Here is a 13156-nt window from a genome sequence, read left to right on the forward strand (position 1 = left end):
GAGACCCTTGGGGGGAGGGGTCAAATGACCCTTTCACAGGGGTCACCTAAGTTCAGGTGTTTACATTATTATTCGTAACAGTAGCAAAATTAAAGTTATAAAGTAGCAATGAAAACAATTTCCACATGAGGAACTGTATTGAAGAGTGAGCATTAGGAAGGTTGAGAATCAGGTTTTAGAGAAACCCAACAAATGCAGGTGTTGGGGGCTTCTGGAAGTGCACACACACACACACACACACACACACACACACACACCCCAGCTTCCGAACCATCTCCGTGCCTCCACTTTCTCCAGAAAATGGAGATCAAAGGCAAGCATGCTTTCACAGGCAGACTTGGAGAATTAAACACAGTAGTAGGGAGAAGGGTGGGGTACAGCCATCTACACATCAGGTGTCCTTCATTACCTGACCCCAAGTGGTCCCGGGCTTCCCTACCCAGACACATTCTCAGAGGACTCTGGTGGTCCCTTGGGCAGATCTTGATCCTGGGTCCTTTGAGTATTCAGTCCCCAACTGTTTAAGTGTCCCCTTCCCCCACTGCCCCCTGCCGGTTGCTGAAGGTGCTTTTCTTGGAGACTCAGGCCAGGTGAGGGGACCTGCATTGGCCCCGCGGGTGGCTCAGCGTTCTTGCTGAGTTGGCTGTGGACTCAAGTCAGCATTTAACACCACCAGGGTGGGATGGTGGTGCCTTTTGCAGGCTGGGGGACCTTGCAGTCCTCACCCTGCCCTGACCGGGTGGGTGGCCGGGGCGGGAGCAAGAGGCACAGCAGGAGGAGGGCGGGGAGGGGGCGGCGCCTGGGAAAGGAGGCTCAGCTGGCGGCTGGAGGCGGTTGCCTCGGGAGCGGGTCTTAGCTGGAGCCGCAGGCCGTAGCCTCCTTGTCTCCCCTCCGGTCCAGTGGTGGCGAGGACCCGAGCTGCTGGGGCCCGCACTCCGCGCCCGCCAGTCATGGTGGGTCACCTGCATCTGCAGGCCATGGGGGACACGCGGGAGCAGAGCCGCGACGGCTTGCTGGACAGTCCCGACTCGGGACTGCCCCCCAGTCCCAGTCCTAGCCCGCCTTTCTACGCCCTGTCGCCGGGCACCCTGGAAGCCCGTGCCACCACCGAACCCCCAGGACCCAATGAGGCGCCAGCGGTAAGACGTGGGGACCCAGCAATGGGAGGGCCATGCAAAAGCCAACATGGTCTCCTCTCTCCTGAGGCGGACTGGAGTCGCACCGGACTCACCAGGACCTGTAGGCTGGGAGTTTCAGGGTGGGTGCTGGTGGGCTAAATACTGAGTAATGTCCTGATACCCCCAAAGTCTACCATCTGTAAAGGGGCCTGCTGTGGTCCTCTGTCCGTGGGTCCTATCTGTGCTGCCGCTGCTGCTGCCGCTGCTGCCGCTGCTGCCGACGCTGCCTCCTGCCCTGTTGACCCATCCCAGGGCTGCTAAATGGAGACATTTTTTGAAAATGCAGCTAGCTCCGACTGAAAGCCTTCAGGGACTTTGTCTCGTGGGTTGTAGAAGTGAAGTGTTCTCGGAGCTGCGACTCTAGGGGCTGCTGGACCCGCTTTGCCTGGATTGCTCTGGGGATGGGGCAGAGGGAACAACTTGAAGAAAGGACAGCTGAACACAGTGGCATGACCACGTCTGTGGTTTGATGGTCTCCACTGGGTGTGTTAAGACCTTTCCTGCCAAGGTGTGCAGAGCACAGGAAGCATTTGAGGCTCTTTAAGCAATCAATGTCCAGCCTGCTTCCCCCTCCAGGCACTGACCTAGTCCAGGGCACTGTTCGGGTATCTAAACTTTTATTTAACTCTCCCCAAGTGACTCAATCATGCACGGAAGTTGGAAGCTTATCTTGAATTGAATTTGCATCTCTCTTTGCGGGGGTGGGTGGTCAAGGTCTTTCGGAGCAAATACTAGTGAGCCTTGGAGACAGGCCAGCAGTGCTCCCGCAGCCGTGGGTTACCTGGTGTGGGCTGCGTGGTGGGGAAGAAATCCCAGGGCATATTCTGAGGGAGATCAGAAAGAAGAGTGGGAAGATGTCGCTCCAATTCTGTGTGACCCAGAAACCTCCTTCTGCACGGAGCACTGGATGCTTCCCATGCCTTCTGGGCCAGCCATAGGTGCTGTGAGAACAGTGAGCCGGGCTCCTTAGCCTGGCTCTGCAGCTGTTACTGTTTCCTTTGCTGGCTAAGTAGGTGCCAGCTATGGAGCTATACTGCCATGCTCTGTGACTTTGCCTGGGCAGGGAGACCTGGGGCCACTGGAGCCCAGATAATGAAGGACACCTGGTGTGTGGATGTTATTTTCCTCAGGCCAGGGATGGCTCTCCCCACCAACGTGTTTAATCCTTGCAGTCTGCCAGTGAGTGCTTACACGCCTCTGGTCTCCATTTTCTGGAGGAAGCTGAGGCACAGAAATGGTTAGGAAGTTGCCCAAAGCTGCCCAGAACAACCCGGTTCCAGTGTGCATTTAAACCTGCCCTGGTTTTCACTGCAAGGTGAATTAACAGCTTTTACATTTTATTTATTTATTTATTTATTTATTTATTTATTTATTTATTTATTTTTTGTTTTTTTCGAGACGGTTTCTCTGCAGCTTTTTAGATCCTGTCCTGGAACTAGCTCTTGTAGACCAGGCTGGTCTCGAACTCACAGAGATCCGCCTGCCTCTGCCTCCCGAGTGCTGGGATTAAAGGCGTGCGCCACCACCGCCCAGCTTACATTTTTAAACAGAAAAACAAAACATGTAGCTACAGGGTCAAGGTGCTGCTTTTCATAGCGAGAGGAAGTTGTAGCCATGGCAACCTTGCCTCAGGTTTGGGGCCCCAGTTGTGGCCCCGCCCATCTGTCCATTTACCAGTTACCATCCACCAGGATGTCCATCTCCTTCAGATCCCATTCCTCCTGTACTATATGGTTTAATGGCCACCCCGTTACCCTGCTTGGGCAACTCCTAGGCCCAGGTCTAGGCAGGCTGACAATTGCCAATCAATTGATTGATCTGCTGTGTGGGATAAAAGAAGGCTGCCCAGACTTGGGGCCCTAGTTTCAATTGTGTGAGGAAGAGGCTATAGGAAGGAGGTCACATGCCCTGGCTCCCTCCCAGCCTCAGAGTCATCGTGAAGAACTGTCATTCTAGTGGGTGGCTACAGTCACCGCCTTCGGTGTGCGGCACAGCACTGGGAGAGATGGCAGCCATGTGAGGTGATTACCATAGACAAGGCAGGTTGGAAATGGTGCCTCAGAAAACCAGAGCAAACCAGGGAGCGGATTCTAGTCATCCAGGGCTGAGACGGATCTCAGTCTAAGAGGGTGGCCTGTGCCGATGTCCGGTGGCAGAACCCGGAGACCAAGAGGAGGTCTAGCTCCAGCCCTGTTAGCTAAGGCTGGGAACTGATGCTCTGGTTTTTTAAAATAGGTTTGTGTCTTTTCAGTTCCATGAGCCCCCTGGACCCCGGATTAGAAACCTCAGGCAGGGATGTGACTGAAAAGTGGGTGTGAGGGATACAGAAGTGGCCGTGTGTGTGTGTGTTGGGGGTGCTGCCGTCCCAGGTGGCTCCTGGAAACCAAGAGGCATTGACTGGAATGGGGGGCTGCTTGGCTGCTACCTTCACCCCCCAAAATGCTCAGCCATGCAGATAGGACTAGAAGAAAACAGACTAACCTAGCTCTGCCACTCTGGGCTCCAGGCTGGACTTCTGCACCAGGTGATAACATCAGGTGCCCCCACTCCCCGAATTCCTTCACAGCTGTGGTATGTGGGGCAGGTATGCAGGGAGCCAGGTCCCCCTGGCTGAGGACAGACAGGCTCCCATAACTGACAAGGAGTTTGGGCCACTGCCCCCTAAACACCGCCCCCCCCGTCTGGTTTTATTGCCCTCAGAGGACTGCAGGTGGTTTTTGGGATCTGATTTGGGGGCCTCTCTGGGTGTTAGGTGTTTGCTTAGACCCCCCTCATGTGGAGGTCAGGCTCACTGCTGAATGACAGGAGGTGACAAGAGGCAGCATGGGGGAGTTGCTGCCTGGGAGACTCCACCTCCCCAGTCTCTCCGGGTTGATTCATGAGGAAGCCTAGCTTCAGTAGTGCAGGGTAAACTGTGCTTCTGACGTCTCTGGACTATCCGGAGGGGCAGGCTTCCTCCTCCCAGGTGGGTGCAGATCTGGGCTCTAGTCCAAATAGAGCGGGAAGGACATGATATGGGTGTCACTCTTAGGGCCTCAGCCCTTTCATTTCTGTGAAGGCTGGTGTGTGAGATGAGGGGGCTGGTGCCTGGAGTCAGGAAGGATGGGTGGACAACGGACAGATGGACAGATTGAAGGGAAAACGGGAATGTAGATGGATGGATGGAACGGACAATGCATCAATAGGCAAAGGGGACAGGGCTCAACAGAGCCATGGTCTAGATGAGGTGTCTGAGCGGGCTCTTGTGGAAGGGATCCAGTATGGGAGGTGAGTGTGTTTGCAGAGGCAGTAGGGGAGGCAGGCAGATCTGCCGGGGCCTCCTTCCACCCGGCTCTGCTTCACCTCTCTCCAGAGCCCAGCCCCCACGGTTGGGGCACCTGCCTGGAAAAGTCTCATCTGGAGTGTGAAGAGCAGACGGGACACACCCTGACAGGTGTAAGGGAACCCACAGCAGCCACCTTCTGGGGAAAGCACCACAGAGAGGACTGGCTGGAAAGGTGCCACAAACAGGTGGCTCAAACTCTGGAGGCCACACTACCAGACAAGGCCTAAGGCGGGCTCTCTCTGACTGGTGAAGATCGGTGGAATTCATTCCTGGCTTCCAGTGGTAATCCATCAGTCCAGTGACAATCTGTGGCTTCTGGGGGAACCCTTGGCTAGGGGTACTCTGTGGTACTCTAGCTTGAGATGTCCCCTTCTTCACCCAACTCTGTTCTTGTGTCTCTGTTTCTAAGGACGCCAGCCATCCAGTTAGTGCCCACCCTAACCCGGGGTGACCTTCCACCTCTAGAGAGCCCATGTCGGCTGGAGGTTTCACCCATAGCAGGGGGTGTGGAACTCAACTGTCCTTGTGGGGACAGTCGGCACCGGCAGCTTTCTAGCTTGCGGTGGGGACCCGTCGTGGGGACCTCTCCCAATTGCTCTCATGACTGTTTCCCAGGTTGTGCATCACTTTCTGTTGCCTTCAGGGCCCCTTGGGGGTCTTCTGACTTCTCCTATGCAGGTGGCATTTTCTGCCTACTGTGGCAGACTGGAGTGAGAAGTTGTTCCACCGCCCAGTGGCCATCAACTGCCCTGGTCTCCTGCGGGGAGGACAGGAACTTGGGCTGCTATGGCCTCTTAGCTTCCTTTCCTCCTGGGCCAAGGTTAGAGTCAATCCAAGCCCATCACTGGAGCGCCTGATCGCAAACGTATTTGACACACTGCTAATGACAATTAGAATTTGGGTGAATGAGACAGGAGGATTGTTCCAGGCCTGGTCTACAGAGTGAGACTTTGTTCAAAACAAACCAGAAGCTGCTGAAGGTGTCTTGCAGAAACGCATTTGACCCCTTGTAAAGTATCCACGTGGCACTGTGTGTGCGGGGTAGGGGAGTGGCACAGCCATGGAGGTCCTGGCTGTCTGGTTGCTCCAGCAGCAGCTGCTGGGGTGTTCCCCTTCCTCATTGACGGGTGTTTATTGGTCCAATGATTTCCATGGCCTATGGTGCTATTTTGGACCCATGGCTGTACCCAGCGTCTTGTTCACCTAGGCCGGCACACTGACAGGTGGGGCTGTCTCTGTATTGTACCTTGCTCTCTGCCACCATGCAGTATCATGTTCTCTGCGGCTTTGGGTTTTGCCAGGGCGCCAAGGTTTTCCCATGTCGCTACACCTCCAGCCAGCTATGTTTACCACTATTGGGCTGGGCAGTCAGTGACCATTATTCTCAAAACTTCAGCCCTGGTCTCTACCCTACTCCTGTCTGCCCAGACGACCAGTAGTTTTAGCCAGCTGCCCTGGGAAAGGGCAGGCTGGGGTCACGGCCAGCAGGGGGGGGGGCACGTTGGAGTTGGTAGAAGATGGTATGGGGGAGGATTGATCTCTGCCCTCAGCCTTCCTTCCCCTCTATCCTGTGTCCCAGAGCTGCCAGAGGATGCTGAAACCCAAGGGACTGGCCAGCCTTCAGCCCGAGTGTGGGTTCCACATGGAATTTCACAGTTCAGGTCACAGATGCACACTGAAGCCCTGCAAGCTGTAACGGGAGGTCTCAGATTTACCTTATATGTTATGTGTGCCACGGAGAGAGTAGGGGGCACTGTTTGTGAACCACCACCGTGTGAACGCTGGGATCTGGGTCCCCTCCAGAAACAACAGTATGTGCTCTTAACTACTTAGCCATCCTGCAGCGCCTTGAACAATCTCTTTAGAAGAGAACAGGGCCCTGATCCCTGGATGGCCACCTTTCTGGGGCTTTCTGTGCTCCAGGGAGCCTACTAAGGCAGATACTGTGGTGTGAAGACCCCAGTGCATATAAATCATCAGGCTACCTGCCTACCCTGCATGCCCGAAGGGTGCTAGAGCCCCCCACCTTCATAGTCACCGTGGGACTATAACCCAGCTTCTGGGGAGGCATTGTCTTCCTCCCAACACAGTTGGGTTTTTCCCATGAACTCTGCAGGCCAGCTGGAAGGCAAGACATTCTCAAAACAACCCTTAGCCAGGGTTTTGACTGCAGAAATCTTCTACACGGGGTGGCTAGTGGCTGCCACCCAATTCTCTTCCCTTCCAGCCTTGGTAGACCCCTTGGGTATGATGCGTCCAGCTGCCCTGTCCCCAGTGGACATCTGGGCTCTGTTCTCTCTCTCTCAGTTCCTGCAATGGGCACTCCCTGGGGCAGCTGAACCGTTTTTCCAGTGGGGCCCTTTGGAGAGCAGTACCACCCGCCTCCTCCATTTGAACTGGGAAGTAGTAGCCCCCCCCCACCTCCTCCAATTGAACTGGGGAGCAGTGTCACCCCGCCTCCTTCATTTGAACTGGGCTTTATGTTCGACTGACCGTGTCATGTGGGATGTCTGACTGAAATGGGGCTGCCCAGGCAGCAGTGCCATGTCCCCTCTTTTTCCGTCTGTCTCCAGGTTCTCTTGTAGCCCAGGGTGACCTCAAACTGTGCACCCGAGGTTAGCCTTTAACTCTCAACCTTGTGATGCCACCTTCTGAGTGCTGGGGTTACAGGCGCTACCAATTTATGGGGTTCTGGAGGTGGAACACAAGGTATCATGCACCCTCTAACGCCTGAGTTAGTGCCCCAGTCCATGGGCTGTTTTGTTTGTTTGTTTGTTTGTTTGTTTTATTCCAAGTGAATCAAGCAGGGGCAATGGTCCCATGGTAGCAAGCTCACTCGGTGTTTTAGGCTCTGCAATTCTCTGTACTGTGCAGAATGTACCTACCTCTCTGAACTGAATGCTTAGTTCTACAACCTTAGCCTGGGTGCGTGTCCTCCCTCCTCAGCAGTCACATGGGACCCTGTGCTGTGCCCAGGGCACAACAGTTCCTTGGCAAACTTACCTTGTACATTTGGGGGATGCGAAGCTACAAACAGCCTCTCCGGTATTATTCCCATAAACACCTCATCTGGGAATTTTGTGATGGGGTCAGTGCTGAAGTCACTCGATACTGAGGTTGCCTGGGGTCCCCTGGGAGCTGGGTGCATCCACCTGACCCAGGAGCTATCTATCCCACCTGGGTGCCCGTGCATGGGGAAGATAGTCATGCCCCACCCTCATGGGGGTCACGCATGTCTGTCTGTCTGACCCCTGTTCTCAGTACTGGGGGTAGTATATAAACCATGACCCCCCCATTTCTCCACATAGGCCACTTCCCTCTTCCAAAGTCCCCCAGCCCAGGAGATGAGGCCCCGTCTGCTGCCTGTATTCTTTGGAGAGAGCATCAAGGTGGACCCCGAACCTGCGCATGAAATCCGGTGAGTGGGCCAAGAGTCAGGTGAATGGGTCCTGCCTGTGAGGGCAGAGCAGCCAGTTTGGGGCTCAACAACTCAACCTCTGGTGCTGCCATGCTCCCCGCCCCATACCTTCTTGGTGCCAAACCAGAAACTCTGGAAGTGGCATTTGGGTCCCTCTGAATGGTGGCATCACCCACCAGCCGGGGCTATGGGAATCTTCATAGGTCTTCTGACACAACGAAGTTGGGAGTAGACCACAGGAGGCACCTACTCTTTTCCCATGTGACCTTTCCCATAGCTAGCCCCTGCCCCCCAATACTCCAACATAGATATCCCTCCATGGTGACAATCCAGGGCCACAAAGTCACTGCCTAAACAGCATCCATCATCGCAATCGTGCCCTTCTTAGTCTCCTCTAACCCCCAATTTAGGGCCCAGCTGTCTGTGCTGCTTGTCCCAGCTGGGACTTTGACCCTTCACAGCCAAGGTCAAGAAGGGGGTTCTGTGTAAGGCTAGCCCACCGAGGGTGGCAGGCTAACCACCTTCGTTACCTACTGTCCTCCCCAGCTGCAACTCTGAGGTCACCTACGCCTCAGAGAGGTACTTCCGCGACAAGATCTTCTACGCTCCAGTGCCTACAATCACAGCCTACAGTGAGACCATAGTGACAGCACCCAACTGCACATGGCGCAGCTACCGCAGCCAGCTGACCCTGGAGCCTCGCCCACGTGCCCTGCGGTTCGGAAGCACGGCAATCATCTTCCCCAAGCTGGCCCGCAGCTCCTTCCGCACCACGCTGCACTGCAGCCTGGGCCAGCCACGCCACTGGTTCTCCTCCAGCCTGCAGCTGCAATGGTGTGGGGACGCCGTGCCCAGTTCCCACAGCCCTGATGTACTCTGAGGAGCCTAGGGTTGGTGGCAGAGGAGCGGAGTCGGGAAGAGGTCCCGGAAAGATGGACAGATGGATGGGGGCTCGGCCTGGAACCTGGGCCCTGTGGTCTGGACCGGCAAGCATGAGGCTGCTTCTGGCAGCCTGTCCCCACCACAAGCTGGGCTGACTGTGCCTGAGCTCCAGCCTGGAGAAGTCTGAATGCATCTTTCATTACCTTTTATAGTTGCCAGGCTGTATGGCTTTGGGAGCAGGGCCAAGCATGTCCTGGTGTGCCCTTGAGGCAGAGACAGCCCTATGTACCACAGGACACGGGACCCAGCCTCAGTAGTGGCCTGACTCCCAACCTCCTTCTCAAAGAGGAGCGTTTCCAAAACAGGCCATTCAAAGGTGTTCATGCCCGCTGAGAACCGTAGGTGTGGAGGGCTGAGCTAGCTTCCCTTGGGCTGAATTGGCAAAGACTGTGGCCTCTGGCTGCCCAGACCACACCCTTCGCTGTGCAGGGTACTACCCTCCAGGGCAGTCCCAAGTGTCCTTACAAAACACATTCCCGACTAGCTTTCTGGCGGGTGCCCAGGGAAGCTTCAAGGCTAATGATAGGACATTACCAACACCTGCCTATGGCTGACTCTGGTTGAGGTTCTGAGCCCTGCTGTGGACTCGAGAGAAAGTGTGTCAGCTCCTGATGGCCTTCATTCTCACCCAGGATGGACCCTACCGTGACAGCATGGTTTCTGAGTACCAGGCTCACCCTTCACCCTTGCATCTATGGTGTTGGGAAGGAGAGCCTTGATTTTGCCGAACAACCTGGGGCTGGCCCATGATGCCCAGGCTAAAATGACCCCCCATTTTAAGTCCTATGGTAGCGATGTCCCTTTGGCCTCAAGTGTCTAGTAGCTGGAAACCTGCCCGCTGTCCCTGTGGTGGCTCAGTGGAGGGAAGGGACACCCTTCGTGGGGCAAATAGAACTCAGATGACTGATAGATTCCCATCTATATAGCTTATCAGAGGTGCCTGTGGTTAATGAACGACCTAAGTTGTTGGTGACTTAATAAAACATACACAGCCAGGATGCCTTCAGTTTCTGAGGTGCCCTGGGGTGGGGAGGGGAATCCCAATTTTCCTCCCACTAGCACTGCTCTCTGAAGGACCCTGGCTCCCCTGCCCCTGGGGGACAGAGAGGACTTATAGTCTCCATATGTGCCAGCCTGGCCTCTGGCTAGGCAAGGGCCCTATCAACAATCTACAGTCACAATTCCTAACTGGCTTTCCACACTGATGGCTCTTATCTGTTTGAGAATATAGGGTCCCCAGGCTTCCAGCTTACAATGTGGGGAGCTTGGAGAAGCCCTACACCCCAAGTTCTCCCTCAGCAGTTCACCTGTCCTGTGGTCCCTGGGGGACCTGGAGATGGGGAGAATGAGGTGTCAGGTCTGGATAGTTCCTGTCCCAGCCTTTGGGGCTCTCCATCCAAAGGTCATGTTTCCAGTTGCCCTGTCCTAGGGTGCTTTGTGTTGGACCTTTCACCCAGCCCTGCAGTACCAGGAAGGGAAGACCCTGTAGTGGCCCTGCAGTGGCACCTGCCCCCAGGGTGCTAAGGTTGGCAATAATTGGAAAATGCCCTGTGCCTGGAGGCACCTTTTTATTTTTTGAGATAGGGTTTTACCACTTAGCCCTGGCTGTCCTAATTTTGGGCTGACCTTGAACTCACAGAGATCCACCTGCCTCTGCCACCTAAGTGTTGGGATTAAAGGTGTGCGCCACCACGCCCAGTTTGCAACTAACTTTTTTACACTGTAAAATGAGGGAAAATCTGCAGCACCCTTACCTGGAGTCAATTTGAATCCCATTCCCGCCAGCCAGACTCATGTCCTGCCTGGCCTCCTGCAGACACCCCACTTCCTCTCTGGGCAGGAATAGAGAATCTTGGTCCCGAGCCCAGAACCGCTGGGGATACTTTTCCCCTTTTGTCCATTTACCTTGTTATCACAGTCCCCACAAGGAGCAGAAAGTGCCCAGGAAGGGTGTGGGCTGGGAACTCAAGAGGTTCTGATGGAGGGGACAGGTGGGTCCCCAGAGCTCCCTGGAGAATATATACCAACTGAGTGAGGCTTCTTTGTTGGCTATCTTAGCTTCATCTGGCACGGCCTCAGATCCCTGGGCCAGCTGCCAAGGATGAGGGACATGTCCTACGCAAGCCATGAGTGGCCTTCTCCGCTCGCGCGGGCACCCCATTCACCCAGCTGATGAAGCACTTTGCCACTGAGCCGAGTACTCTGCTTCAGCCATCACCACGGGTGTTCTACAGAAGGGCAGGCCAGCGGAGAGACACCCCAGCTCTAGCGGCTGCTTTGGGGCTTCTCAGCACAACCCACGCCCTTGCGTCCTGCCGACCTACCTTGTAGAGTGTTCCATGCCAAGCTTGGCCAGGTCCTTTCCCATCACCCTCACCGCTGTTGCCCAAACCAATTTAGAAAACCAGCCATGGCCTTTCTCACACATTCCCGGTCTCCACCCTGGTTTCCAAGTGTCTCTGCCTAGGCCGCAACCTCACTCTGCTTACATGGGCTGTGTCCGCCACAGCTTTGCCTCTCTCTTGAAGGCTGTCATTTCCAGGAAGTGCCCCTGATTGGCCTGGTCTGTGTGTTCCTGAGTCAAGTCCAGGGAACCAGACATGGCATGTCCACCCTGCGGGCAGAGCTCTCCTTTGGGGAAGGGGTCACATTATATCTGATGTGATGTAGGAATACGTCTCTCTGTATTATGAGACCCAGAGAACATGGGGGTTCCTAGAGCATGGTATGCCCCAGCTGGACTTCATAGTGTGTCTGAAATATTTTCCTGGGATGATTAGTCACATGAGCCTCCATTTTAAAGACAGAGTGAGAACAAGCTACTCACAGATAGGAAACAAAGAGAGACTCGGAAGGCACGCAGAAGCCACAAGCTCTGCCCCCACATTGTCTGGGCCTCAGAAACAGACAAGGAAGAGACACGGTTTCATGTCTGAGAGGCAGAGATGGGGCTGGGCTCAGACCAGCTCTATTTGGTGGCCGCCAAGGTGGCATCTCACCGGTGTGACAAAGCAACCTGTCTAGCCTAGTGGAGCTGGTTATGTCCAGGGTGAGGCCCTACAGCGCCACCTGCTTGCTGGCTTTTGTACTGCAGCTTGGACACAGGTTGAGCCCTACCAATGCCCGCGTTCTGGCCGGCATCGTACAGGCCTGAGGGTGACTCCCAGGTTTCAGCTCATGTCTGTTCCTGTAGCTGTTCCTGTAGTTCACAGATGAACTCAGGGCAACTTGGAGCCCCTGGAGGATGCAAATGCCTCTCTCCACCCCAGCTCAGACATCCCAGGTAGCTGGCACTGGGTGCTTGGGGTGTACTAGGGAGGTGGTGCTGGTGTCAGAGATACCCACCTCCCGTTGTCCACATCCTCCTTCCACTCCCTTGAGCCTTCCCAGCTAAACCTCTGCCCAGGGCAGGTGTGGCAGGTATGGCTACTTTGGATTCCCAGGCTGCCCCCTGCTACGGAATCTCTTTCCTTCAGGCAGACCCACTCACCCGCCAGTAAAGCCAAGGTGGGCTTCTTTCTAGATGTCTGTCACAGCATCCTTGGCTGCCTGGGTTCGGAATTGAGGATTGGGAGAAGGCTGACTCCTTAGTGTAAGGCAGACACCCTGGCAGGTGTGTAGTGCAAGGCAGGGCTGAGCTCATGGCTCTGCCCGCTGTGTAAACTCTTTGAGTGGACGGCCCCTGGTGACTCCAGCCAGCACCATCCGCAGGCTATGGTATGACAGGCGCCCAAACCTGCCATCTACATGGGTAGGCCAAGGGAGTTCAACCCAGGTCAGTGTTGGGAAGTTGAAAGCTAAGAAGGCCTCCTCCCTTGAGTTAATTAGGCAGTGGGTGCCAGAGGCCTAACATCCCACCCCTTCACTCGGGAAGTCCCTCAAACCAGTTCTGGAGACAGGTGAAGCAGACAGGTGGAGGTCAGCTGGACCGGTTGGTATTGCACGCAGGGCTCTGCTGTGCAGAGGGCATGTGTGGGTGTGTGTGGGTGTGGGGCACCAGCCTGTAGGCTCAAGGCTAAGGCAAAACACACATCTCCGTGTGAAGTCCGGAAGCCCTCTTGGCTCTGCTGTGGGAGGAACTATTAATGGCTGGTTTTCATGTCATCCTGTCACAAATCCTCACCTGAAGAACTGTCCTGATGGTTTGGATGTGGCGAGGCCGACCCTGATGGCGGGTGGCACCTTCAGGCAGGAGTCAGATAAGGAGCCTTCGTCAGGAGAAAGGTCATCTTGCCCCTTGCTCTCCACGTGGCTTTGCCCTCCCCGGCTGACCTGGGAACTGGAGTTTCTAAG

At 55.3% G+C, this 13156-nt stretch overlaps 1 protein-coding gene across 1 annotated transcript; it reads left to right on the top strand.

The window, feature by feature from the left end:
* Window positions 1–950: 950 nt before the first annotated feature.
* Window positions 951–8801, top strand: Rflna (refilin A). The gene is made up of 3 exons (XM_038344583.1): window positions 951–1139; window positions 7812–7921; window positions 8468–8801. The coding sequence occupies exons 1-3, from the start codon at window positions 951–953 to the stop codon at window positions 8799–8801; spliced, it is 633 nt and encodes a 210-aa protein (XP_038200511.1).
* The last annotated feature ends 4355 nt before the right edge of the window (window positions 8802–13156 follow it).

Source organism: Arvicola amphibius, chromosome 10, assembly GCF_903992535.2.
Source record: "Arvicola amphibius chromosome 10, mArvAmp1.2, whole genome shotgun sequence".
Classification (NCBI taxonomy): domain Eukaryota; kingdom Metazoa; phylum Chordata; class Mammalia; order Rodentia; family Cricetidae; genus Arvicola; species Arvicola amphibius.